The 24,809-nt window shown below is 35.0% G+C and overlaps 2 protein-coding genes across 3 annotated transcripts; one reads left to right on the top strand and one right to left on the bottom strand.

The window, feature by feature from the left end:
• Window positions 1–9,682: 9,682 nt before the first annotated feature.
• On the top strand, window positions 9,683–17,768 carry LOC133873676 (OVARIAN TUMOR DOMAIN-containing deubiquitinating enzyme 12-like). Of its 2 annotated transcripts, none has more exons than XM_062311419.1 (11): window positions 9,683–9,855; window positions 12,363–12,662; window positions 12,749–12,909; window positions 13,616–13,689; window positions 13,808–13,862; window positions 13,993–14,067; window positions 14,172–14,245; window positions 14,343–14,391; window positions 16,528–16,612; window positions 17,191–17,247; window positions 17,328–17,768. In XM_062311419.1, exons 2-11 carry the CDS (start codon window positions 12,368–12,370, stop codon window positions 17,387–17,389), a joined length of 987 nt encoding a protein of 328 aa, XP_062167403.1. In that variant the 5' UTR covers window positions 9,683–9,855; window positions 12,363–12,367; the 3' UTR covers window positions 17,390–17,768. The 2 variants fall into 2 exon arrangements, with proteins under 2 accessions (XP_062167403.1, XP_062167402.1); XM_062311418.1 differs by having other exon boundaries at window positions 9,684–9,855; window positions 12,301–12,662.
• Window positions 17,769–21,701: 3,933 nt separating this feature from the next.
• On the bottom strand, window positions 21,702–22,629 carry LOC133873141 (transcription factor TCP11). Its single transcript, XM_062310869.1, has one exon. The coding sequence runs from the start codon at window positions 22,482–22,484 to the stop codon at window positions 21,924–21,926; it is 561 nt and encodes a 186-aa protein (XP_062166853.1). The 5' UTR covers window positions 22,485–22,629; the 3' UTR covers window positions 21,702–21,923.
• Between the last annotated feature and the right edge of the window lie 2,180 nt (window positions 22,630–24,809).

The following is a 24,809-nucleotide window of genomic DNA, read 5'->3' on the forward strand; positions in this document are numbered from 1 at the left end:
CTTAAAGTTGGATTATCCTTAAAGTTTGACACATACTTCACTGAAAGATACTCCGCATCAACCCTCATGTTCTTATATTGGTTCCCATATTCATGCTCAGGTTTAAATGTCTTGCTCTGCAGTGATTCTTTCCTGGCATCCAGAGATGCATGAATCCTCCACTAACAATCTATATCCTTACATGCTGCACTCACCCTCATCTTGTCATTGTGTTTGAATTTGAAGTCAAATTGACTCTGCACAGCATATCATTTAAGTGCCATTTTAAAGACACATGTATCAGCAAAAAGCAAAACCTTCTCCAACACGATTGGTATTCTAATGTCATGCTTCTCTTTGAACTCACAATACCTCATCCATCTTTGACTTGTCATCTCATCATTATACCCATCTAAACTTAACAACTCTTTACTGTCAACATACTCTAACCCCTCATCACTACCACCTTCAACACAATGCCCATCACTTGCACATTTTCACCACCAGTTATTCATATAGTTTTTCTCATGCTTGAAATTAGTGGTAAAAAAAAATCATCATTTTTTGTATCAGTTGCACTAAAATCAATCAATTTTTAATTCTTCCACATCAACCAAATCTACACCCATACTATTACTTTGAGTATCACTTTTAGCCGACCTACCACCTCTCATGCCAACCTCTCTGCCAGCCTTACCAGTCCTACTATCAGACCTAGCACCTCCTTTATCAGTGGCTGTGAGTTAGTGACCCTTTTTTTTATCTTTTTTTTCTAACAACCTTATGCTTTGTACCTTTTGCACCAATAACAGCCCTTGTGTAGTCCTAACTTCTAGCTGATTTCTTTGGTGCCTTGTTCCCATGACTCATACCAGCATCAACACTAGGTATGTCATCCTCTTGCCATCATTACCCTCTACAGGAATGTCATCTTCATCTCCCACATTACCTTCAGCATCAGGAATTCCATGCCTGTCTCCCACATTAACATCAACCTATGGAATGTCATCCCCATCTCCCACAATAGTATCATCATTTGGTCCATCAGGATGTGGATCAAGAGGTGGGAATAAGAAATCTTGGTCAACCATTACAGCCTCATCAACCCTATGTTCAACATAGATGTGAACACTACTCTTATTCTCCACTTCTAATATGTGCAGTAAATCCACAATCTCTGAATCATTTTTCAAAGGCTTTCCCACTTCCTCCATATCATCCTCATCCATCTTATATCAGTATGTTAAATCATTTAGATAACCAAGATCCCTAACCAATTCCTCAACTTCCCAAAGCGAAAGTAGTCCATGTCATATTGTCTAACCAAATCAATTCTCTCTCTCTCTCTCTCTCTCTCTCCCACCCACCCACCCACCCACCCACCTATCCTACAGCATACTCAAATGGATTGTGTTAGACTCTTTCACCATGATAAACAGTCATGTTGACCATCATATCTGTAATGACAAATATAATTTTTGTGATAAACAAAAAGGTCAAAGACATATGGGTTTCAAGGTTTTATGAAAGGTTTACCATATGTTTCATGTGTTCATAGCATACAAGAACAAAAGGTGTTAAAATGCTCAAAAACCCGAATACCACATGCTTAAGGGACCACAATGTTGCATTCATGTTCAAAAGTGACAACAAAATCACATGACCCACATGTACACAAACAACACACACCCACCCACGTCATAATCTCAAACTAACAGGCAAAACCATAACATAAGTAAGATAACTTCTCAAATTTACTGCAGCCCACATTAAATCTCAAATGATAAGATAACAAAATAATATATCAACAGTGGAGATTTTACCTGGTTCTAGATGTACTCCCAGTGATCCATAGTTACCACTCGAGCTAGGGTTTTCATATCAGATTTTGTGGTAAAGTGAAGAGATGCATGGTGTTAAGAGATTATTCTAGAATCCCTCCTCAATTATGAGAGTAAATTCTAAAGTGACGCTTGGAAAAAATTGGCTGATTTCGCACACTTGGTGGCTAACGTGTTAACAAGTACACGTGGATAACGTTACAATGTGGAATGATGTCGAGTTGATGTTTCAATGTCGATGTGGTGAAAAAAATGACTATGGCTAATGGTGTAAAAAAAAAAATAGGATGAAAATATAACTAAGGGACTAATTTGGAATTCGCGAACACTAAGCATGTACAAATATTTTGACCTTGATATGTATGAAGTGGGCTTCCTTTTCCTTTCAATAGTTCTTTCTGTAATGCTTGTAAAGCAGCTATCATAGTGCATGGTTTCCAAAAAGGTTTGTTTATAAAATGTTATAGCCATTTTGCAAGTCACACGTTTTAGAGAGCGAATTTATACATACCACATAAACATTTGCTTATCATATTCTTTACACATGTTGTTAGGCCTTTTCCCCAACTTAACCACCGAGTTTGCCAGTATGTCCTACCATTAACCATTAGAATTTGTTAAGCATATATGATATGCCTCCCACTTAAATGCAAGGTTTGCTAGTCTTTTCTCCCCCTTCTATCATCAGGGTGTTAAGCATATACCTCCCACTGAACCACAAGGTTTTTGTTAAGTGTATTTCCCTCACTAAACCATGGGGTTACTCATTTTACTTTTTTATTATTATTATTATTATTACAAAATCTTTTGTAAAAATCTACACTTTTACATTCAAGCCTCATGTCATTGAAAATCATATTCCTTTACAACTCATTTTCATTAAACACATGTAAATCACATGGCAATATAAATTCATGTTCATATTCAATTATTTCTAGCTTAGTATCACTAATCAACTCATGCTCATGATAATATGTATAATGTTGGACCAAAAAATGTGCAAACCCAATGTAGGTTTTCGCAAGTAATAATTCTCGGTAAGTACGAGATCGATCTACTGGGAATGGTAGATACTAAGTAAAATTCCTATTATTGTGCAGAAAAATAATTGAATTGATTTTTCCACTAAAAAGTGGAACAATGGATAGATGATAAACTAAAATAAAATTAACTGAACTAAATTAATAAAAGGAAAACACTAAGGCTTCAGGGATCTACCTAGCAATTTATTAAATATTCTTGAGAGATATATTTTTAACTCAACTATGTAGAGAATCAACTCTCCTAATCGAAAAATACAATAATTAAGCGCAAGGTAAATATAAAATAAATTAAACATGGGTTGATTGAGAATTTAATTTCAAAAACATGACACTATAAATTAAGCATTCAATATATTTTCGAATCATAACAAATCAAACAAAGTAAGTATTTGATATAAACTCATAATGAATCAAAATAAACTTGTTTCATTAAATTACTCTCAAGTAAAAATCATCCCCAAATTTAATCATTAATCTATAAAGAACAAATAACATAGTCTCAAGAACACATAATAAAAATACTAGGTTTCACCCCTAGCCTTAGCTAGAGATTTAGCCACTCATGTTTATGAAAAACATAAATAACAAACAACAAAACCGATTGAGAGCCTCCATAACTACCCCCTTCTCTGTTTCTCCTCTCCTCTGGCTTCCCCTCACCTCCCCCCTTTTTGCACAAGCAAAGCATGATATATATATATATATATATATATATATATATATATATATATAGACTAATTTGCTAGGTCTTTCGATGCTGCACACATGCTTTCTTGATTCTTTTCTTGTTTAAGAATTATTGCAAGTTTGGCTCTTCATGGAAAACAAATCACGTATCTTTACAAATTAATGCAATGCATGACTTCTCCATCTCTCAATGGTGAGTTATGCATGGAAAGATTTGATTCGGGTCCTTTCATGGAAGGAAATATGTGTGAGTTAGGTCCCTACAAATTTGCCAGATAAGGAAAGAAAATCAATTTGCCTTGTTATGGAAAGAGATGCTTCTTCTTATTTTCCATGTTTTGTTTTCTTCTACGTGGGCCCCACAAATTTATTCTTTATTTCCTTGGTCCTCCACGCCTCTTTCTCCTTCCTTTCCTTCTTCCTTTGCTTGAACTTTCATTGATTTGCTTGGCTTGCCTTGGCTTGATTATGAAAAGGTTCAAACAGAGTAATTTCCTACATTAGAATATTTTTTATGCTCAAGATTAATAACTCAACACTTTTCCTTAATTGAATCTAAAATGTAAAAATTAAAATAAAACATAGTATGATAATGCTTATTTTAATAGAGAAAATATGTATTTTTAAGTTATTATCATATAACATGCACGCGTAAAATATTGTAGTGCTAGGTTAGTAAGTTAATACTTGCAATTTTTTCGCTCAATTCCTAAACTATGTTTGGTTTGAATCTGGTTCTCCTCTGTATTCATATTATTTGTGATGATTAGGTTCTAATCTCTTTAAAATCCTAGGATTTTTATTAAAAACTTTAGGACCCTTGAAAACTATATATATATATATATTAAAAAAAAAATCCTATTAAAACCCAATTTTCACTATTTTGTATGAGCTTAGTCGACCAAGGCTCTTGGGACCCTACTGTCTCGAGCTCAAAGCTATGTCAACCAAGGAGGTCACTGGCAATACTTAGACTTCTAAAAAAATGCTCCAAACCCCTTCTTCTTCTTCTTCTTCTTCTTCTTTTTTATCACTTTTCACTTTAACGAGTCCATAAACATTGTTTACAATGTGTATACATTGAAAAATACCGATTAAAAAACGTTGAAAAACATCTAACTTTTAAATTTATGAACAAAACCCTAGTTTCGTAAAAATTGTATTTTTATACATCATTTTCATTCTAACAAAATTTGTACAACACAATGACGCATTTACATGCATTTTCCAAGTGTTATGCAAGTTACTTTTTGTATTTTTATCAAAGTTACTTTTTTATTTATTTATCAATATACAATACAATAATACAACCACTCACGTGGTATCACAATATTGTTAGTAGTTTACTATAGTATAACTATATATAATATCTATCCGGGCAATTACAACAACGCTATAAACTACTTATTGAATGGACAAAGAGAAAGTACAAGAGTTATACGTATACCTCTCGAAGTTTCATCTTGCAAGCACCTCCATTCACCAAACGTCAGAACCTTACTCCTGCAGGGCTTTGCCACTCAAGAACCTCTCATCTAGGCCTTACTGGCGCTCAAGGAAGAGAAGAAAACAAAATGGGCAAATTTCCTTAAGGTTTCGAGCTCTATCTATAGAGTTTCATGCTGGTTCTCCAATGTTCAGTCGATTGAGCACGTGGCTTGGTCAATCTAGCATATGGATCAGTCAATTGAGCTCGTTTCATCAAGTGCCACATGTCATGTCCATCCTTGGTCGATTGAGCTTGCTACTGAAACTACTTATCTTTGAGATTTTGACCTCGTTTTTTGTTTTGTTTCGTCTTATCTTTCTCGAGTCATTTCGTACTCCATCTTATGATGACTTGGCATGTGCACATAATTATTTGGGAAAACTTCAATTTACCCCCATAAAGTTATCACTAATTCGCAATTCTATCACCAATATTTTAATTTTATTAATTGCACCCCATTAAGTTTCAGAAATTTTCAATTTAAGGAATCCGTCCAAATCAATCATCTGACTTAACGAAATTCGGCCCATGTGCCGTTCACGTGCTTGTTAGGGATGAAAATGGACGATAATGCCCTCTACAAAACAGCACCGTGTTGTGAAACACCAAAACCAAAATTTTTGGAAAACAAAACGGCACCGTTTTGATACAAAATGTCATGCCCTAAAACAAAGACAGCCTCGTCGGGGAAGACGGCGTCAATTGGTTGGCGGTGAGCGGGTCGTCCTTGACGAAGATGGATTGCACGGCGGATGCTAGCGCGGAGGCCTCCTAGCGTCGGCCGAAATTGACGGTACTTTGTTTCGTCGATTTCGGCCGAGTCGTTTAATGACACAGCATTGTCGTTGGAGGCCAAGGTGGTTGAGCTAGGGTGAAGTTGTGTCCCCGACGACAGGAGGCTGCTGCGTTGGCATCTGTCAAGGCCGTCTTCCCCGACGAGATCTAAGTTTTGTTTTAGGGCCCATCTTCAAAACGGTGCCATTTTGAAGCTTGGAGAAGGTCACTTTGGAGTTCGGCCGACGCCAGAAGGCCTCCGCGCTGGCATCCGCTGCGCAGTCCATCTCCGTCACGGACGACCCGCATGCTGCCAGTCCATCTCCGTCGAGGTCGTCTTTGTTTTAGGGCCTATCTTAAAAAACGGTGTCGTTTTGAAGCTTGGAGAAGACTTACAAAACCGCACCGTTTTGAAGAGGGCAATTTTGGTTTCCATGTCCAAAATAGTGCCATTTTGAAGAGGGCAATTTTGTCAAAAAGGGCACGTGCGCGGCACATAGGCCGAATTTCGTTAAGTCAGGCGGTTGATTTGAACGGATTCCCTAAATTGAAAATTTCTGAAACTTAATGGGGTGCAATTAACAAAATTGAAACATTAGTGATAGAATTGCAAATTGGTAACAACTTTATAGGGTAAATTAAAGTTTTCCCTAATTATTTTCTTGAATATAATTTTATGTGTTTTGTTTTCCTAGACGTTACAATACATCGGCTCCGGCACATGCCATCATGGCAAGATCCTCAAGAGATTTAAACCAATCTACCCTCAAGACTCCACGTCACTCACGCACATTAATGCCATTTGTCTTCACCTCTTCATTTCCCAAGAATAATCAACACACTAATACTCGCCATAAGGCTTCAAAAACATTCCGAATGCCGAGGAAGGCCATGAGATGCATGGACTCATAAGGATGATCCGCTGCAGACATCCCCAGCATAATTCCCACAGTTCGACTAGCCCACTGACCCTGGGGAACCGGGGGGGGGGGGGGGGGGGGGGCTACTGGAATACCCAAAATGTTGTAAGAACTAATGGGGCTATCCAAGGCCTATTGGCCCAAAAGGAAGACCCGGCCTTAACCCAAGACCTGAGGTCACCAAACAATGCACACAAGGAAACATCCCCCTTTGCTGGGGCCCCAAATGGAAACGAGTTATATGATCATGAATTAGGATCTGCCACGTTAATGACTTACCAGTCAAGGAAATGCAGAAAATGAAAGGAGAAATGCTAGGATTAATACTAACACGTTTACTAACTTAAGCGTCGTGGTTTTCTCCAGTCACCATAATTAACATACTACTCTAACCTTAACTTTAACCTTCTTGCAAGTATTCAGCGTCAGAAGTTTCACGTTCGTGTCACTGTGTTAAAAAATCTAACATTACAATCTTTATTAACGTTTGAGACTTATGAAGGCCATACTCTCGATTTATTTATTTATTTATTTTACCTGATTAAATATAATTTTTTGTAACACTTTTTTCTCTTTGTATCGTCCCTACAACTTTCAACTTGGCCTGCCTTTACGAAGTGATTTTTTTTTTTTTTTGCACAACTACTAGCTAAAAGACATTTTATCTTCTAAGAGACTTCTATGAGGATGAGGATGAGGATGGTGTCCCTCCAACAAGGTTTGTTTCTTCTTTTTTGATCTTTAAAAAGTTTTTTTGAGCCCGTCTAGCTGACATCGATTTTAGGATAAACTTCACATACACGCATAAAAAGTTAAACAGAGAAAAATGACCCTTTTTTCTTTTTCTTTTTCTTTTTCTTTTTTTTTTTTAATTCATTGACTTGCACTAACAACAGTAGAGGGAACATCCTACATTAAAGTGATCAACTGACTCATCATAGAAAAGTTTCGGAAAAAGAAAGTAAGTGTGGTAAAAAGAATTACAGCATATTTTTAACAAGTTTAGATTTAATTTTAAATTTTTTATAAAAGGTAAAAAAATAACAAAATTAAATTTAAACTGTTAAAAAAAAAAATTATAGCATGACTTGCAGTCATAAATAGTATACTTTAGGTTGCGTTTGTGATTTTAATTTCGTAAACAAAAAGTGCGATTTTAAACTAAATCTCAGAAAATAAACCGTTTGATCGCAAGCAATGTGGGATTTTTTTGAAAACGCAATATTTTAAAAGGTTTTTTTCCTGCGATTTTAAATATCAAACTGTGATTTTGTCAAACGCTTAACTACGTTTTTAAAAATCACTTTTTCAAAATTTCACATTTTAAAATCGCTCTTTTCAAATTACAAATCCAAACGAAACCTTAGAAAATTCTCGTACAGCATCTTGTGATTATATAAAGGAAATTATAGAGAAGGGATAATATTGTCAAAGGCAAAACCAAGATGACTTTGACATCTCAAAATATTAAAGAATCTCATCATTCACGAAAACTGCTTCATTATTGAAAAGAAATATCCCTAACTGATGGCACCAGGATCCACCCCATTTTCAACCGGAGAGGAGTCCTTTCTTTATACGTAAGAGCATTTTCTAAATTTCACATCATATAAATTTATAAAAACATTCTTTCGTATAAAAGACAGGCTCCTCTCATTTTCTCTCGATCGGAGAGGATCCTCGTCCTAACAGATGAGCCAGCGATTTTAAATGATAAGATTTTTTTTATTAAAAAAAAAAGTGTCAGATCAACACAGAAGGATTCCAGTAGATGCTCTAGCATTTCTCAATCTAAAAATAAAGACTGATGTCATCTTTAAATCTTCTCAAAATTAATGTGACTTTTAAAACTACCATTAGATGTGTGATAAATTACTATTAGATTTTGATTCAACGGTAATTTAAAAGCCACATTAATTTAATAGAATAAATAAAATAATAAAAAAAAATCTCCAAATTAATCCAAAAAATAAATAAATAAACTTTGTACAAATAAAAGATTGACATAAATTTTATATAAACTGGGTTGGAATAATTTTTCAATTCAATTTCTAAAAGAGTTATATATTCCTTAAGCATGTAAAAAACACATATTTTTTTATTAATGCTAAAAAATACATAATAATTTTAAAAATTGTATGAAAAAAAAAAAAATTTCCAACCCAATTTGCAAAAAAACTTTGAAAAGTAGAAATTCTGTCAATGGTCACACAATAGAGTCAAATTTGCCGACGTGACTACTTAGAAAATGAATGAAAAACCTGTAAGACGGCAAATACAATGTATTTAATTTGGAAATATGTCAAAATCAATAACAATCTGTAGTGCGCTTCCACGTGCCATTTTTTATTTTATATTATTTTTTTGTTTTGAAAATGCCATTTTTTATTTAACCTTAATCTCCTACTATTATTTTAATTAATTTTTTTATTAATGCAATAAAGTATGTTGACGCCCAGAGTCAGGCGTGGACCATCCGGCCGTTAATTAAATCTTGATCGATCTGAAAAACTGTGAGTATATCTGTCTATATAGAGAAAGGTTATAAAGGCCAGCCTGTTCGTAGTTCGTACCAAAGTGCCGCATTCACAGCCGTCCGATATCTCCCATGCATTATTCAAAACCAATCTCATCCGTTTATTTCCTTATATTCTCAGATCCAATCTGCACCGTGCGATCCCACCACTCATCAACGGGGACCAAAGCGATTTTCATACGGTTCTTAAAATCTCAAGAAATAAATTAAACACGTATAAAAAAAATATAAAAAAAAAAAAAAAAAAAAAGGGTCATCGAAATAGCCGGTTAAATCACCGCCAGATTACGTCCATTCCAAGAAAATCCGAACCCTCTACGCGACAACCTGCTGGACAATTTGTTTTTTTATGATAAATAAACCTGCTCGACATTTAACGTCGTGGAAACTGTATATAAAGGGTCTGAAGTGCCTCGTTTTCCATTTTCATCTTCATTTTTTCTCAGTGCTGCATCGTTGTCATTTGCATCATAGCTTCCATATATGGTGCAAAGCCTAGTGAAGCCCTTATTTTCAACCCATTTTGTGACCAAAGCTTAGGGTTTTGTTGATTGTATTGGTGCCCAATCTAAGGTGATTCATTGGGGTGAGTTTTTTACTCTGATACCTTACAGTTTCACTATGCTTCAGTGTTGAATGATTGTATTGGGAATGATTAGAGATTTGGGTTGTTGTTTAATTAGGTGTATTTTTTCTGTTGGGTTGTGTTAAATTTGTTCTGGGTTGTGGATTTGGATGCTTGAAATTTGGGATGGGTGGATTTGAGAATTGTTTAAAGCCTCAGTTTGGACTAACTCTATTGTTCTCTTTCTTTGTATTGTGATCAGAGATGATTTATTGTCTTGGGTGTGAAATTTTATATGGGGTGGTTCGGTTTATGTTCTTGCTTCTTGAATAAGCGCTTATCTTTTCTTTCTCTCTCTCTCTCTCTCTCTTTAATTTTTTATTTTTTAATTTGTGATTGATTTTGTCATTGTTTATAATTGTTTGTCTTTGATTAATTTATATTATATTTTGAACTGCAAGGTTGCACAATTCATGCTTGTATATGTCTCACCCAAAAATTGGTTTTTTAAAGGGCTGAGTGAAGGCTTTATTGTTTTGTTTATTTTTTTGGTGGAGAGAGAGGTTATGTAGACTTTTCACTTTATATTAAAGCAAAGGAGTTGGGGATCGATGTGGTGAATAAAGATATGGTGTCCAGTGATTTATTAAAGGATATGCCTACGGCGGTTGTCTTGATTGGTTGTAAAGTTGTGGTAGCCATGAAATGTAGTAGTACTTGGGTTCAGAGTATGTTGTCTAAAAAAGAAATACAAATGACGTAGCTTAGATTGAAATGGCAATGAAATAAATCGGTTGGGGTACCCACACTTTTTAAGGCTTTGATAAGTTGCTTTGGAGAGTAAGTAGTTTGAAGTTATGTGTTAAAGCATTCCTAATAGCCTCATCAAATTTTACTCGCCAAAGTAACTAAAAACCACTTTTCTCTATTCTGGTTAACCACTTTTTTTAAATTCTCCTAGCAGCCTCACCATTTTAACTATTCACTATCACTATTCCATTTAAATAATTTTTTTTTTCAAATTTCTTTATTCGTTCTCTATTTAATCTTTTTACACAACAAGCTACCATACACCTTCATCTTGAGATTAGATCATTGCTAAGAAATTTACATAAGTTTTCATTTGCTTCTTAACCAAATTCAAGAAAGGAATAAAGAAAAGATAAATGAAAAAACTACAAAGTTTATGTCGGTGACAAAGAAACATTCATGTCCAGAAAATAAGGACATCATCATGTGAGAGACATGGGAGATGGGAGAAAAAAATGGGAGAAAAAAAAAGAAAAAAGTGTGCTAATCATGTGAGAGAGAAAGGAGAAACAAAATTGGTGAGAGAGTTGGTGAGTGAATATTACTCATCAAAATTGGTGAGTATTTTCACTCACCAAAACTTTTTGGTTAAAGTGGTGAGGCTACTGGGAGGTTTTTTAGTGTTTTCGTCAAATTGGCTCTTCAAAAAGCTATTTTGGTAAGGCTACTAGGAATGCTCTTAAGTTGCTTTGTTAACTATGACCAAATTAAATAGTTCAGTGTGCTGTATGTATGTCTTTCCATAATGATATATAAAAGATCTTCTAAAAACTCAATTTACTGTATAATAAAATCTGTTTGCTTTTTTATGTCTGTTTATTACATATGGTATGTATACTAGCAAAATGTTATCTGCTAAGAAAGAAATGTTGCACACTTTTGGGAAGGAATGTGAAAGAAATTGTCCCAACTATGAATTAAGTAAATTGTCTATTCTTCATTTCTGTAGTACAGGTTGTGTATCTTTTGGCAGAATATATCTAAAATGAACTCATCAGTTAAACAGATTGGACAGGCTGATTTAATTCTTCTTTTTTTTTTTTTTATAGATTTTCTAATTTGCTCTCCTATTATTTTTATAATGTTTTTGGGGATAATCAAGCTTCTCCTCCCAGTCATTTCACGCTGGACCAGCAGCTACTGTATTTTATTTTTTCCTCTTTATGTATTTCTCACAGTAAACTGAAGCATCTTCTAAACTCTGAACACTTATAATATACACAAACATGTATTAACTTTAAGCCGAACTACTTGAGGTGGGGATCATTGCTGTAGATGTTTCGTGTTATAAATGATTCTGTAGTAGTTTATCAGATGAGGAAGAACTCCATTAGTAGGCATGCAATAAATTGCGGGAGAGTGGACTTTTTTTTTTCTTCCTATTATTCTCTGGGAAGTCAATTATTCATCAAAAAAAAAAAATCTTTGGGAAGTCAACTACCCTACTGTTTAAAACATATATTTAATCTTTTGGTCTGCAGTCTTTAAGTTGAAGCACAACACCTAGTTTGACAAGAATTATTGCATGTTATGTTTTATTTCTAGATTTATGATGCTGAATGTTTATTGCAAATTTGGTTGAATATTAATTTCTCTTACATAACTGAGAGCTATTTGGACAGATAATACTAATTGGTTTTGTGATCCTGAAATCAGTTGCTTTTGGGAATGAGAGATGGTTATTTATGAACATTTAGACGTCAATCATGAACACTCAGGTGTCATGCAGTGGGGCATTCAACTTCTTGATGGTGATCCAATCAATTCTGGTAGTTATTATGAGCAGATAACACATCATGGTGCTGATGACGTTTCTAATGGACACTATCAAGAGCATTATGATACAGATGGTACTCATGTGGAGAATGATGAGGCTATTGCGCGTACGCTTCAAGAAGAGTTTTTGCAGCTGACAATGTCAGAAGTGTCTGGATATTCACATGCAGGAGAAGAGCACTATCAAGCGTCAAATATTGAACATGATTGGCATAGTCCATCACCAATGAACTACTATTCAGGTATTCAGTTAAGCTACTGCTCAGATGTGTGACAGTCATCAGCTTGCTTATATTAGTTATCTTGATTCTTTTACTACAATGTGCAGACCACAATTATGGCCAGGAAGAAGCTGACTATGCGGAGCCTTCCACTTTATGTTCTAGCACTGGTGATAGAGAGGAGTATCCTTATTCTTTGGAGCCAACCAATGAATATGCACTTGATGGTGAAGTAGGCACGAGACTGGATCAAATGATCCTTATTCCTGTAAGTTTAACTTGCATAACATACCATCAATTTTAAGATCCTTGGTATAGCTGTTGAAGAAATATACTGAAGTTATTTTACCTTTTCTTTGGCTATTCAGCATGTTGTTCTTTGATCAATTTAATGATTCTCCATGGTTATTCATTAATGAGCTTGTTGTGATGGTTTTACTTTCAAGAAACTTCTACATTTCTTATATTTAATCAATTGATATATGAAGTGGTTAACAAATTATTTGTTAATTTATCGATATCCATATTACTTAATAAATTGATGTTGGCTCTGGAATTAAGGGCTGGAGAGCATGTTATAGTTCTCAAGCATCAGATTTCAGATCACCTTACAGTATGATGAGAGACAGCACTTTATTGATGTGCTCCTGAACTCTTCAAATTGGTAATTATAGGTAGTTACACTTTTAATGTTTTGTTTTTCCTTGTCGTTTTTATAAGCAAGCTTAGACCTGCCCCACATCTGTGCTCCATTGCTTACCTGCTGAGCCTAGAGATTTTAGATGCATAAAAATATTTTGAGTTTTGTCTCTTATAAAAATTTCCTTTCAATCGGACCAATTTGACTAGTAATGATGCATTCTTTGGTTGCTTATTGGCTATTAACTTATGGTATGATTTTCAAGTTTTCTTAACTTTTGATACATGTATGGATATGGTATGTGAGACACTTGACTTTATTTTATGTGTTACAGCATGTTCCTAGGATCAATGGTGAAATTCCTTCAATTGATGAAGTGACTTCAGATCATCAGAGGCTTCTGGACAGGTATTATACCTCTTGGCATATCGATGCTCATGTCTCTCTCTCTCTGTTATCCTGCCTATACTGAAGTTATTTTAAGATATGGGCTTGATAGTTGACGCTGGTCTGTGCTGTATATCAGATTGCAGATGTATGACTTTGTAGAGCATAAGGTTCAAGGAGATGGTAATTGTCAGGTTAGTGTATCCTTATTTTTAAGCATCCCAGCAATTCTCGTCAGGATCTAGTAGTTTGTAATATAGATGTTGTGCTTTAACAGTAACATCTATTGAATCATACTTACTTTTTTAGAATTTCTTTTTCCAGTTTCGTGCTTTATCAGATCAATTACATCACACACCTGACAACCACAAGTTTGTAAGGCAACAGGTCGTGAGTCAGGTTTGTTGTCATAAAATATCTACTTTTTCTTGTGTCAAGTTGAATATCTCAGAGCTTACTAGGATCTTGATTTTATCATTTACTTTAATTTTTTGTTTCATCAGCTTAGATCTCACTCAGAGAATTATGAGGGATATGTTCCCATGGAATATGATGACTATTTGGAGAAGATGTCCAAGTACTAATCAAACACCTTACCTTTTCTTTCCCTTTTATAATAGTTGTTTTTAGGCTAAGGATGGCTGAATGTTTAACTTTCATTTCAATGGTACTAGGAGCGGTGAGTGGGGTGATCATGTCACATTGCAAGCAGCTGCAGATTGTGTATGGTTTCTGGCAATCACTTTTCCTTTCTTTGAACTCTGTCAGGTTTTGTCTTCTTTGTTGGTTTTATGAACGTTGGAAGGTCCCATCATTAATGTGTTGTATCAAAGTTCTTTTTAATATTTATATATGTGTGTGTGTGTGTGCACCTAATTCCTAAGCATATGGGAATTATGTTTACGTATTGACAAATAAAGTGAAGTTATATTGCAGCTTCTGAAGTATAACTTTGGTAGATTGAATGGTTTTCCTTTTTGTATCTTGCAGCTGGCAAATTTTTGACTTGTCTAACACTGATCCAATTCTAGGCTTGGACAGATGAATAGTTTGCCTCTCCAAAAGAATTGGATCATAAAGCTTTTGATATCAAACATCGTGTTTTGAGTGTCTTAATTTTTTCTTGTGTTCTTTATTATAATCAAATCATATTATATTTTGTATTTACCAAACAGTCAAGGATACATGTCTTATCAGTTATTTAAATAACTATTCTTAAATTGAGAATTTTTTTGGATAAGTAATCAACACATATCGTTAAAAGCGTGAGGCACCCCTAAGTAAACAAGAAGTATACAAAAAGAAACACCTAGCTAGAATGAGCAAAAAGAACAAGAAAATCACTATAACTAATCATCACTGGAGAAACATAAGCAGCTGTCTAAAGATACAAAGTTTTGAAGTATAAGAACTTAATTTCCTCCAATATCCTCTCCCGGTCCTCAAAATTTATGTAATTTCTTTCCTTTCATAAACATCATAAAAGGCATGTAGGTACCATTTTCCACACAACAATACTCTATGTACTACAGGTAGTCCACCAATAAACATATTGGTCGACTACACGTCTAGGCATAACCTAAGACAGACCAAAACGATTGAAAAAGGCAATCCAAATGGCATAAGCTATGTCACAATGAAGAGAAGATGGTCCACCGACTCTTTATTCCTCTTGCATATTAAGCATCTGTCCACCACAATAATGTCTCTCCCTGAGGTTATCCATGGTAAGGATCTTACCTAGAGCCACCAACCAAGCAAAAAAGGCCGCCCTTAAAGGAGCCTTAGTCCGCCAAACACTCTTCCATGGGAAGCAGCAACCTTCACTACAAACCAAAGAACAATAGACGGATTTAACCTTAAACAAACTTCTTTTGGAGTAGACCCACTAGAGCTTATATTTACTTCCTCGTCTCACTCTAGCTAAATACAACACCCTGAAAAATGAGGCAAAGACCTTCACCTCTCAATCATGAGCTGCTATAGCAAAGCTCACATTTCACTGATTGGAACCAGCATAAAACTCCAAGTGAGCTGGAACAGAAGCATCCTTTGCGTGGCCAATACCAAATAAATTTGAAAAGGCTTTCCTAAGGGCCACATCTCCACACCACTCTGATCATGCCAAAATTTAATCTTGAAGCCATCTCCCACCTCAAATCTGGTGTAACACGAAAATTTTCCCCAACCCTTCCTAATATTCTTTCATAACCCCACCCCATATGCTCCAGAAGGCTCAAGAGAATGCCACTCGCCCCACAAACTACCAAATTTAGAGTCCACCGCTACTCTCTACCAAGCCTCTCTCTCATGCACATAGCCAAAGCCATTTACTTAAGAGAACACGATTGAACACAAAGAGGTTCCAAATTCCCAACCCTTCCCCAAAGAGTGGTGAACAAACTTTGGACGAGTTAACTAGGTGATATTTGAGAAGTTATCCATACATACACAGCAGATATGTGTGTATGTGACAAATTCTAGAGAGAGTGCTTCAATGAAGCTTCTCTTTGTCTCTATCCTCTTCCACTCACTCTTTCTATGGAGTAATGCTATAAGGACGACTCATCCCCCTTGAGTCATCCCAAAATTAATGTGGCTTTTAAAATCACCTTTGGATCAAAATTTAATAATGATCTATCACACATCTAATGATAATTTTAAAAGCCACATCAATTTTAGGACTTAATGAGGACATGAGTCTTCCTTTTAGAATTACTCTTTTCTATAGCTTTCTTTTTAGCCTACTAATTTTACTTCTTGATTGTTACCTTCAAGAGATCCCTATTACATAATTATCAGTAAGGGAATATGCACATTTTATCCATGACTAATACTTGTAAAGTTTTTTTGTTTCAGTATGGTGTGAAAATTTTTGTTATGACATCTTTTAAGGATACCTGTTGCATAGAGATTCTTCCTAATTTCCAGAAGCCAGATCGAGGTAAAAATCCAGTTTTATCAATTTTTTGGGAGAATAGGTTTTGTTTGATCTTTCTGGCTTGTGGTAACTTCGCAAAGACTTTTATGCTGATTCTCCTTGCAAGTCCTATATTTTCAATTCTTGGTTTCTAACTTTCTTTATTTTATATAAAATCTTTTGCTCCTTTTCCTCTGCTTCTTTTCACTTGGCATCATGCTGTTCTTGGTAATACTGTTGAACCTTAACCTGAATTTTATATTTGTGCCCGATCTACGTCCGTAGTACCTTCACAAGTTACTTTGTGGTTTTCAAAAAACTGGTGCCACTTTTAACAAGTTTATTGGCTGTTATATGGATATTTCATCGAGGCGCTATGGAGAGCTAAATGTAGGAAATGTGCCCAACTAGTTTATCTTTTATATGATCAGTTTCTTTCTTTCTTTTTTTGTCATGATCACATCAGTAGATCTAAAATTTCTCTTTTGTTGTTGGGTTTTGATATTTTTTTCCTTTTTTAAATTAATTATGTCAGCTTTGGTGTCACTTAACTTTTACATTTTTATCACCATTTAGATTTATGCAATGCTTTTGTTTTGCAGTTATTTTCTTGAGCTTTTGGGCTGAGGTGCATTACAACTCAATCTATCCTCAAGGAGGTAATTATCACCATTCTTTTTATGCTTGTTTTTTATGGGTTTGAAAATGATGCAGCTTATTGTTTTGATTTGTAATTAAGATGTGTCCACAAGCGAGTTTAGAAAGAGGAGAAGGTGGTGGATGTTCCGGAATAAGCATTAGGAGATGTCTGGCTGGCATGGGGCACACATCCCCCATTTTGTTGTCGCTACCAATGCTACTTAACGTATACACATAGTTTCCTTGGTTCAAAGACTTGCTCCAAGCTATCATACTTCCTGAATACTCATATGTGTTGAATTATGTCATATGAAGAATAAACTATATTATCTCTTCTTTGTTTTGAACGTTACCAGTCATATTTTGGATCATGAAAGTTAAGTCGCACATTGACCAGACGAATGATGAAAGGTAATGTATATGTCAAGTCCTACAATGGTTGTAAACTAGGTGAGATTTGGTTATATAAATGATTTTAAAGAGCTTCAATTGTAAATTCAACAGTTGTTTTGGATTATAGAGCTTCCTTAAGTTGTGACAATGGTTTTCGTAGCCAATCTAATAATGCCACGTGGCATTGGAGTCCAATAGTGTTGTTGGTCATGATGAAAACATCATAAATTTGAACGAGAAAGATTGTGATGCCGCCTCATGTTGTGAAAGATAAGTTCCACGTTAGATAGTGAATTATGAAGACGTGTATGTGCCAAGTCTCATATTGGTGGTGGACTAGGTGAGACTGGTTTATGTAAGTGACTCTAATAGCTTCAATTGTAACACGAGATTATTTTGCTGTTCTCTTCTACAGTCGTCTTCTAAACCCCAATGACCTACAAAAAAAAACAACCAGATAGATCAGAAAAAAGAAAGGAAATGATTTTAGAGAAACAGAAAAGTTGTTTATAGGTTTGGATGAACTATGCAACGACTTGTAGAGCTCTTTATAGGTTTGGATGGAGTAGATAATTAATCAACAAGAACTAGGAAATTATTATTAGAGAGTAATGGTTCACCACCATCTAAAAATACCACTTTTCACCACCTTATTTATGTGGCAATGTGGTCTCCATTACCTTTTGAGTTTTTTTATTTATTTTTAAGTGAGGGATCACCTTATTACATAGACAAGATGGTGAAAAGTGGTATCTTTGGGTGGTGGTGGTGGTGAATTAATTATTACTCTATGTCTTATCTCATTGGTAGACCAAACCCATGCAGTCACATCAAACCTACCGTCTATAATATTTAATAAAAATATATATAGAAAAATATTATATTTTTGTATTTTCAGTAGGTTCGCTTGGCCATACGATTTCGCATGTTAAAAATATGTTAATAAACAAAATTGCGTGAAGTGTCTTATTTGATAGTGCATTTGAAAAAAGAGAGCTTCTACACATCTTCCCATCATCCCCCCCTTATCACCCTTTTATAATAAAAACCAATTTTTTTAAGAAAAATGGGGTGACAAGGGGGGATGAGAGTCTCATCTTTAACATTTCCCTTGAAAAAAACAATCATGTTTTCAAATAGTAGACAAGAGATGTGGAACAAAAAATTTAGGGTAATTACCTTCTCTCTCATAAATTACCAGTCATTGTCAATATGCCTTCATGAATTGACACTCTCACCAAAAGAGAGCATTGAACTACCATTTACATACCAAAACCCACGTTCCATCAGTCAACTTCGTTAAAAGACTCAAATACCTTAACTTTATATCAAAATTTATATATAATACCCTCAAAATTATATAAAAATAAAATAAAATAATAATAATAATGGAAAGAAATGGACAGCCACCCCCTTAGGGGGATGGGGGTGGCCTACGAGCCACCCCGGAACTTGGGGATGGCCGAGCGCCACCCTCGGGTTGCATTTGGGGTGGCCTGCGAGCCACCTCTAAGGGTTGCTCGAAGGCCACCCCCAACCTATGGGTTGGCCACGCAGTCATCTCCATGTTCTAAGATAGCTTGCAGGCCACCACTGGCCTATGGGGTGGCCACACGCCACCCCGAGTTTCATCCTGGGTGGCTCGCGGGCCATCCCAAAGGAACTTGGGAGTGGCGCCACAGCCACCCTCAGGTTTGGTGGCTGTGAATCACTCCAAAGGTGGCTTCGGGTGGCTTGAAGGCCAACCCTAGCCTGCAGGATGGCTGAGCAACTACACCTGGCCTACTGGGGGCCACCCCCAAGTTCAAAGGTGGCGACGAGCCACCCTAGAGGTGGTCAGAACCACCTCTGGGGGTGGCTCGCAGGCCACCCCCCTCCCACTTTTTTTCTTTATATATATATATATATATATATATATATATATATATATATATATATATATATATATATATATATATATATATATATATATATATATATATATATATATATTATGTTTGATATTTTTTATTAAATTATTGTTTGAAGGTATTTCTATCTTTAAACAAAATTTAACGTTTAAAAATATAATATTCCATCTGATTTAAAGAGATTCCCTAACGGATTTGGGGTTTCGGTATGCAAATGGTAATTCAATGCTCTTTTCTGGTAAGGGTATCAGTTCATTATGGCATATTGACAATGGCTGATAGTTTATGGGTGCAAAAGGTAAGTACCCCAAAATTTTAAATGTCACAATACAATTTTACTAAACGCTTAATTACGTTTTGAAATCGCTATTTTTTTAAATGTTAAACCAAACCGGCACGTATTCCATTTGAAATCATTGGCTCCATTTGTTAAACTCTTTGTTTTTTGTATTATGTTTTTTATACTCAAAACAAGAATATTAACAAACAACTCGAAACACAAATGCTTTACTTGTTTAAATTTTAGGGTTAAAGACATATTTGGTACCTATGGTTTAAAAATTTTATTTGTTGGTACCTCAGTTTCATTTCGCTTCACAGATGATACCTAGGTTTTGGAAAGAAAAAAAAAAAAAGAAAAAAAAGAAAAAAAGACGACTTGGTATGTCCGTTTATTTTTCTGTCCAAATTTTAACGGACTGCCATGTGTCAATGAGAGTTGACACGTGGCACAATATAAAAAAAAAATTAAAAAACTTCAAAAAATATATTAAACAACTTTAAAAAATATATATATATAAAAAAAAAAAAAAAAAAAAAAAAAAAAAAAAAAGTGATGGCTAAGCCATTCATTTGGGCAAAATGGCCGAACCACCCCATGTATAGCCTTTAGAGAAAAAAATAGGAAAATAAAAAAAAAAAATTATTGGAAGGTTTTAGCCCTTGGGGCTGGTCGAACCACTCCCGTAGCCTTAAACCACCCCCAATAACCAAAAAGATTATATATATATATATATATATATATATATATATATATATATATATATATATATATATATATATATATATATATATATATATATATTGTGTTTTTTTTTAATATTGTGCCACGTGTCAACCTTCATCGATTAACACGTGGCAGTCCGTTAAAATTTGAATGGAAAAATAGACGAAGTTACCAAATCAATCTTTTTCCAAAACCCAAGTACCATCTGTGAAACGAAATGAAACTTAGGTACCAAGAAATAAAGTTTTTAAACCACGTGTACCAAATATGTCTTTAACCTTAAATTTTATTCATTTTTATCTTTTGTTTTCTTTTCTCAAAATAAAAAAATTAACAAATAATTCAAACACAACATTTTTAAAAGTAAGTAACTCAGTTTTCACATTTACATTATATCGTAACATTGTTTAAATAAAAGACAAAAAAACCCTCCAAAACAAAGTAATGCTAGAAATCACTCCTGTGTCCCTCTAAAAATGATGTGAATGTTCAAATCACCATTGAGCTTGTGATTGATCACTATTGAATTTTGATCAAATGATGATTTTAAACGCTACATCATTCTTATAGGGATTTTAAAAGCTACCTCATTTTTAGAGAGACACAAGAATGACTTCTAACATTACTCCATTAACCAACCCAACCTATTATTCATGAATAATTCTACAAGTCCTTCTTGTGTTTCTTTTGTGTACCTTACATACTTATATGACTTTTAAAATCACCACTTGATCAAAATTCAATAATGATCAATCACAAGTCCAATGATAATTTTAAAAGTTACATTATTATTAAAAGTACACAATAATAACTTAAAGCATTACTAATCATTATCCATGATCAAAACACAAAAACAATACCTATAAATCACAAAAAAAATAAAAAAAAAATAGAGACACCCCAAAAACACTTCAAGAGACGAGCCAATTGGGTTTTATTTTTTATTTTTTCTTTTTAGAGGGAATTTGTGGTTATATGGTTTTTACTTTCTAGAGCCAATTGGGTTTGTTTTTCAATGCTTTTATTTTTTTCTAAAAAGCAAAACCAAAAACAAAAACAAAAACAATCACAAACGTTGTGCCAAATGAGAGGAGAAAAACAAACAAATGAATGTGGTAGGTCCAATCAATCCCCTTGTCATTGTAAGATGGTCCACAGCACAGCAGGGAACAGAAGTAGCATATTTCCATTTCATCATACCTTGTAATTTACATCTTTCACTCTCAAATTGTCTGTCTCATTGGCATACAGCATTACCCAAAACAAAGAAAGAGAAGAGAAGGAAGAATCGCTAACACAAACACCTGAAAAAAAAACCTCCCTAATTCTCTCTGAATGTCCATTCCATACACATGCACATACACCCACCCCATATACATTACACATTCTACTGCTCCCTCAGCAACTCCTCCTGCCGACTCTCCTCCGCCTCCTCCGTCGACGTCGGCTGCAACAACAGGGCCGTGAACGGCATGTGCCGGTACCCATTACTCGCCGCGTACTCCATCCCCATCGGCTGACACAAATCCAGCCGACAACTAGGCGGATGCGGAGCCACCGCGAACATCCCTTGTCCGCCGCTCACAGCCGATACGGGCTGAATCCGGCACGAAACGGAGTGAGAAGAGGAAGCAAGTGCGGGGGAGGAGGTGGACGCGGCTGCAGGGATGGTCCCCGATCCCGTGGCGGCGATGATAGAGGGCTCCGCCATTCGGAGCAGCCACTCGATGGTCTCGCCGTCCGACCGGTGACCCAGTTCGCGCGTGAGCTGGAATATGCGAGCCGCGCAGAGGGCTGGCATGCGGATCCGGCGGCCTCGGCCGTTCACCTTGGTGTGCCGGTCTCTGGTGCGCGGTACGGCGACTTGGGTTTTGGTGGCGGAGGCGGCGGCGATAGGCCCGGAGTTGGGATCTTGGCCGGAGTACTGGAGGACTATGTCGGAGCCCATTGGGTTAGGGTTTTAGAGGGTTGAGATCAAGCAGATGAAACAGGGTGGGGGAGTGGGGAGAGAAAGTCTAGGGTTTGAAGAAATTGAGAAGTGGGGGTGTCTGTGGATCCTGTTGACCCCACAAAGAAGAGGCGCTTTTTATTATTAAGAGCGATGTGAGGGTTGTGGCTTTGTGCGATGTGAATGTGTGTACGGTTTGTCGCTCGTAAATTATTTTTATTTTTTTTAATATTTCCTAATTCAAATTCTGCATCTAAATTTTCATTTAATTATTATTATTTTTTTTAATAAAAAGGAATAACTATTCCAAATTATCATTTTAAGTACTTAATGCAGTAAATACAAATCGTTATTAGATTTTTGGACGGGTTAATATGTATATTTCACATTTATATAAGATAATAAATACTTGGAAGTTCTGCCTTGTGTCTTCCAAGAGCCGTGCTTTTCTCGTGCCTTACTGTCGCTGCCTTCATCTGTTGTTGTTATGATGTTTTGTGTTGTTTTTATCTTATTTTCTGCGTATTTTTGTTTTTGTTGTTTTCTTTTTAAGGATTTTGTCTCCGTGCTTTGTTGTTGTTTTCCTTTTTGGGTGAGACTTTTCCTTTATACTCTTGTTTGTTGACTTTGTTTGATGTGGTGTGGCTGCTAAGGAAGAAAATGTGAACAGATAATAACCGTTTGTATTCGCTATCTGCACATATTCGTTATCTGCATATGTAGATGTGGTTGGCAAAAACCATAATTTGCATATGCGAATAACGGTTTTAAGGTTATGTGGATACGGTTATTAATCTCATTCGTGTTCCCTTTAAATATATATAATGTAATTTTTTTTTTATTATTATTATTATTTTTTTAATATTTTTTCCTTTCACCAATTATAATTAGATGATGTACGAAGCTAATTAATGTGTGAAATAAAATTTCATGGCAAGTTGATTTTTTGAATATTTTTTTTCCTTTCACCAATTATAAATAGATAATGCACGAAGCTAATTAATGTATGAGATAAAAATTTTATGACAAAATAATTAGCAAGTGTGATCTTAATAATAGTGTTCAAATATATATAATACCTTTTTGTATTTACTAGAAACAGGAATTACAGCTTCAAGGTCTAAAGTACTAATTACCTAATATGTGGATAGCGGATAATAACCGCTTGGATATGAATACCTAAAAGTTATAATTGCAGTATATGAATGTAAATATTGCTAATAAGTGCATCTGCATTTTCTTCCCTATTGGCTACTCATCGGGGACTCCAATCCAGCCTTTTTCGGTGATGATTCTTGTCAATGTGCTTCTTGCAAGGATTCCGAAAGAGTTGCCCCTTTTGGAGTCCTTTGATTTGTTTTTGCTTGCGATCTTTTGTGGTGGTGATAGTACCCTTTATGAGCTAGGTAATTTATTTAACTTATTCCCATATTTGAATAGATTTTTTTTTTAAAAAAAAAAATAAACTTAAAAATAAGTACATATAGATTTTTTTATTATTATTAATACTATTAAAAAATACATAAAAAGTATATATTATTAAAAAATTATATTTTTCAAATAACAGTTTTAGAGACTAAAAATTGAACAAATTTTTCTTCAATCCTTTTACGAGGCAATGGTCAATTTCAAATATCCCATTCAAGAGACATCGTACACATGACAATCTTTTATTTTGTCCCACACTGAAGTCTTTTGGAATTTAGTTTTTTTTTTTTTTTTTTTTATTCGGGATGGCGAGATATTTTTTCACACATGGCTCTACAGGGTCTTTCTGTGGAAGCCACGCGCTTTTTTGTAGAGTGTAGGCGTGTGTGTAAAAAATTTGTGTGAGTCATCTGGTTCTGATAGACTGACACTTTGACCACTGTTGGAAATTGTGAATGAAAAATGCGCCGTGGAATCCAACCTCTCACCTCCGATCTCTTTCGCCTCAAATTTCAACAGCCGGGCCTGAGCCTGACAGACATGCACATGATGATGCTCCTCGGGTTTACTGGCCTTGTGTGGCAACTTTCTCTCCTTTATTTTTATTTTTTTAAAAAATAAAAATAAAAAAAAATGTACAAAATTTCTTAACTTTAAATTTTTTTTAAATTTTTAAACTCATTTTTATTATATATCACAATAATAACTTTTTATTACTATTCAAATAAAAAATTTACTGCAAAACTCTTCTCTAAATAACTCTGTCCAGTTGGCAATTTTTTTATTTTTATTTTTTGTTTTGCAAACCTATTTCAATTTTGGGTTTTCTATAATAGCCACAATTTTTCTTTTGACATAAAGAAAAATTTTGAGACCTGCCATATGTATTTCTTTAGT

Source organism: Alnus glutinosa, chromosome 7 (genome assembly GCF_958979055.1).
Source record: "Alnus glutinosa chromosome 7, dhAlnGlut1.1, whole genome shotgun sequence".
Lineage (NCBI taxonomy): Eukaryota > Viridiplantae > Streptophyta > Magnoliopsida > Fagales > Betulaceae > Alnus > Alnus glutinosa.

Bases quoted from the DNA above. Each gene is read 5' to 3' on its own strand.
- LOC133873676 (XM_062311418.1), top strand. From the start codon at position 12,320: ATGGTTATTTATGAACATTTAGACGTCAATCATGAACACTCAGGTGTC. The intron at 13,690-13,807 runs GTATTATACCTC...GCTGTATATCAG, and splicing joins CATCAGAGGCTTCTGGACAG to ATTGCAGATGTATGACTTTG. The intron at 14,246-14,342 runs GTACTAATCAAA...CAATGGTACTAG, and splicing joins TATTTGGAGAAGATGTCCAA to GAGCGGTGAGTGGGGTGATC.
- LOC133873141 (XM_062310869.1), bottom strand. From the start codon at position 22,484: ATGGGCTCCGACATAGTCCTCCAGTACTCCGGCCAAGATCCCAACTCC.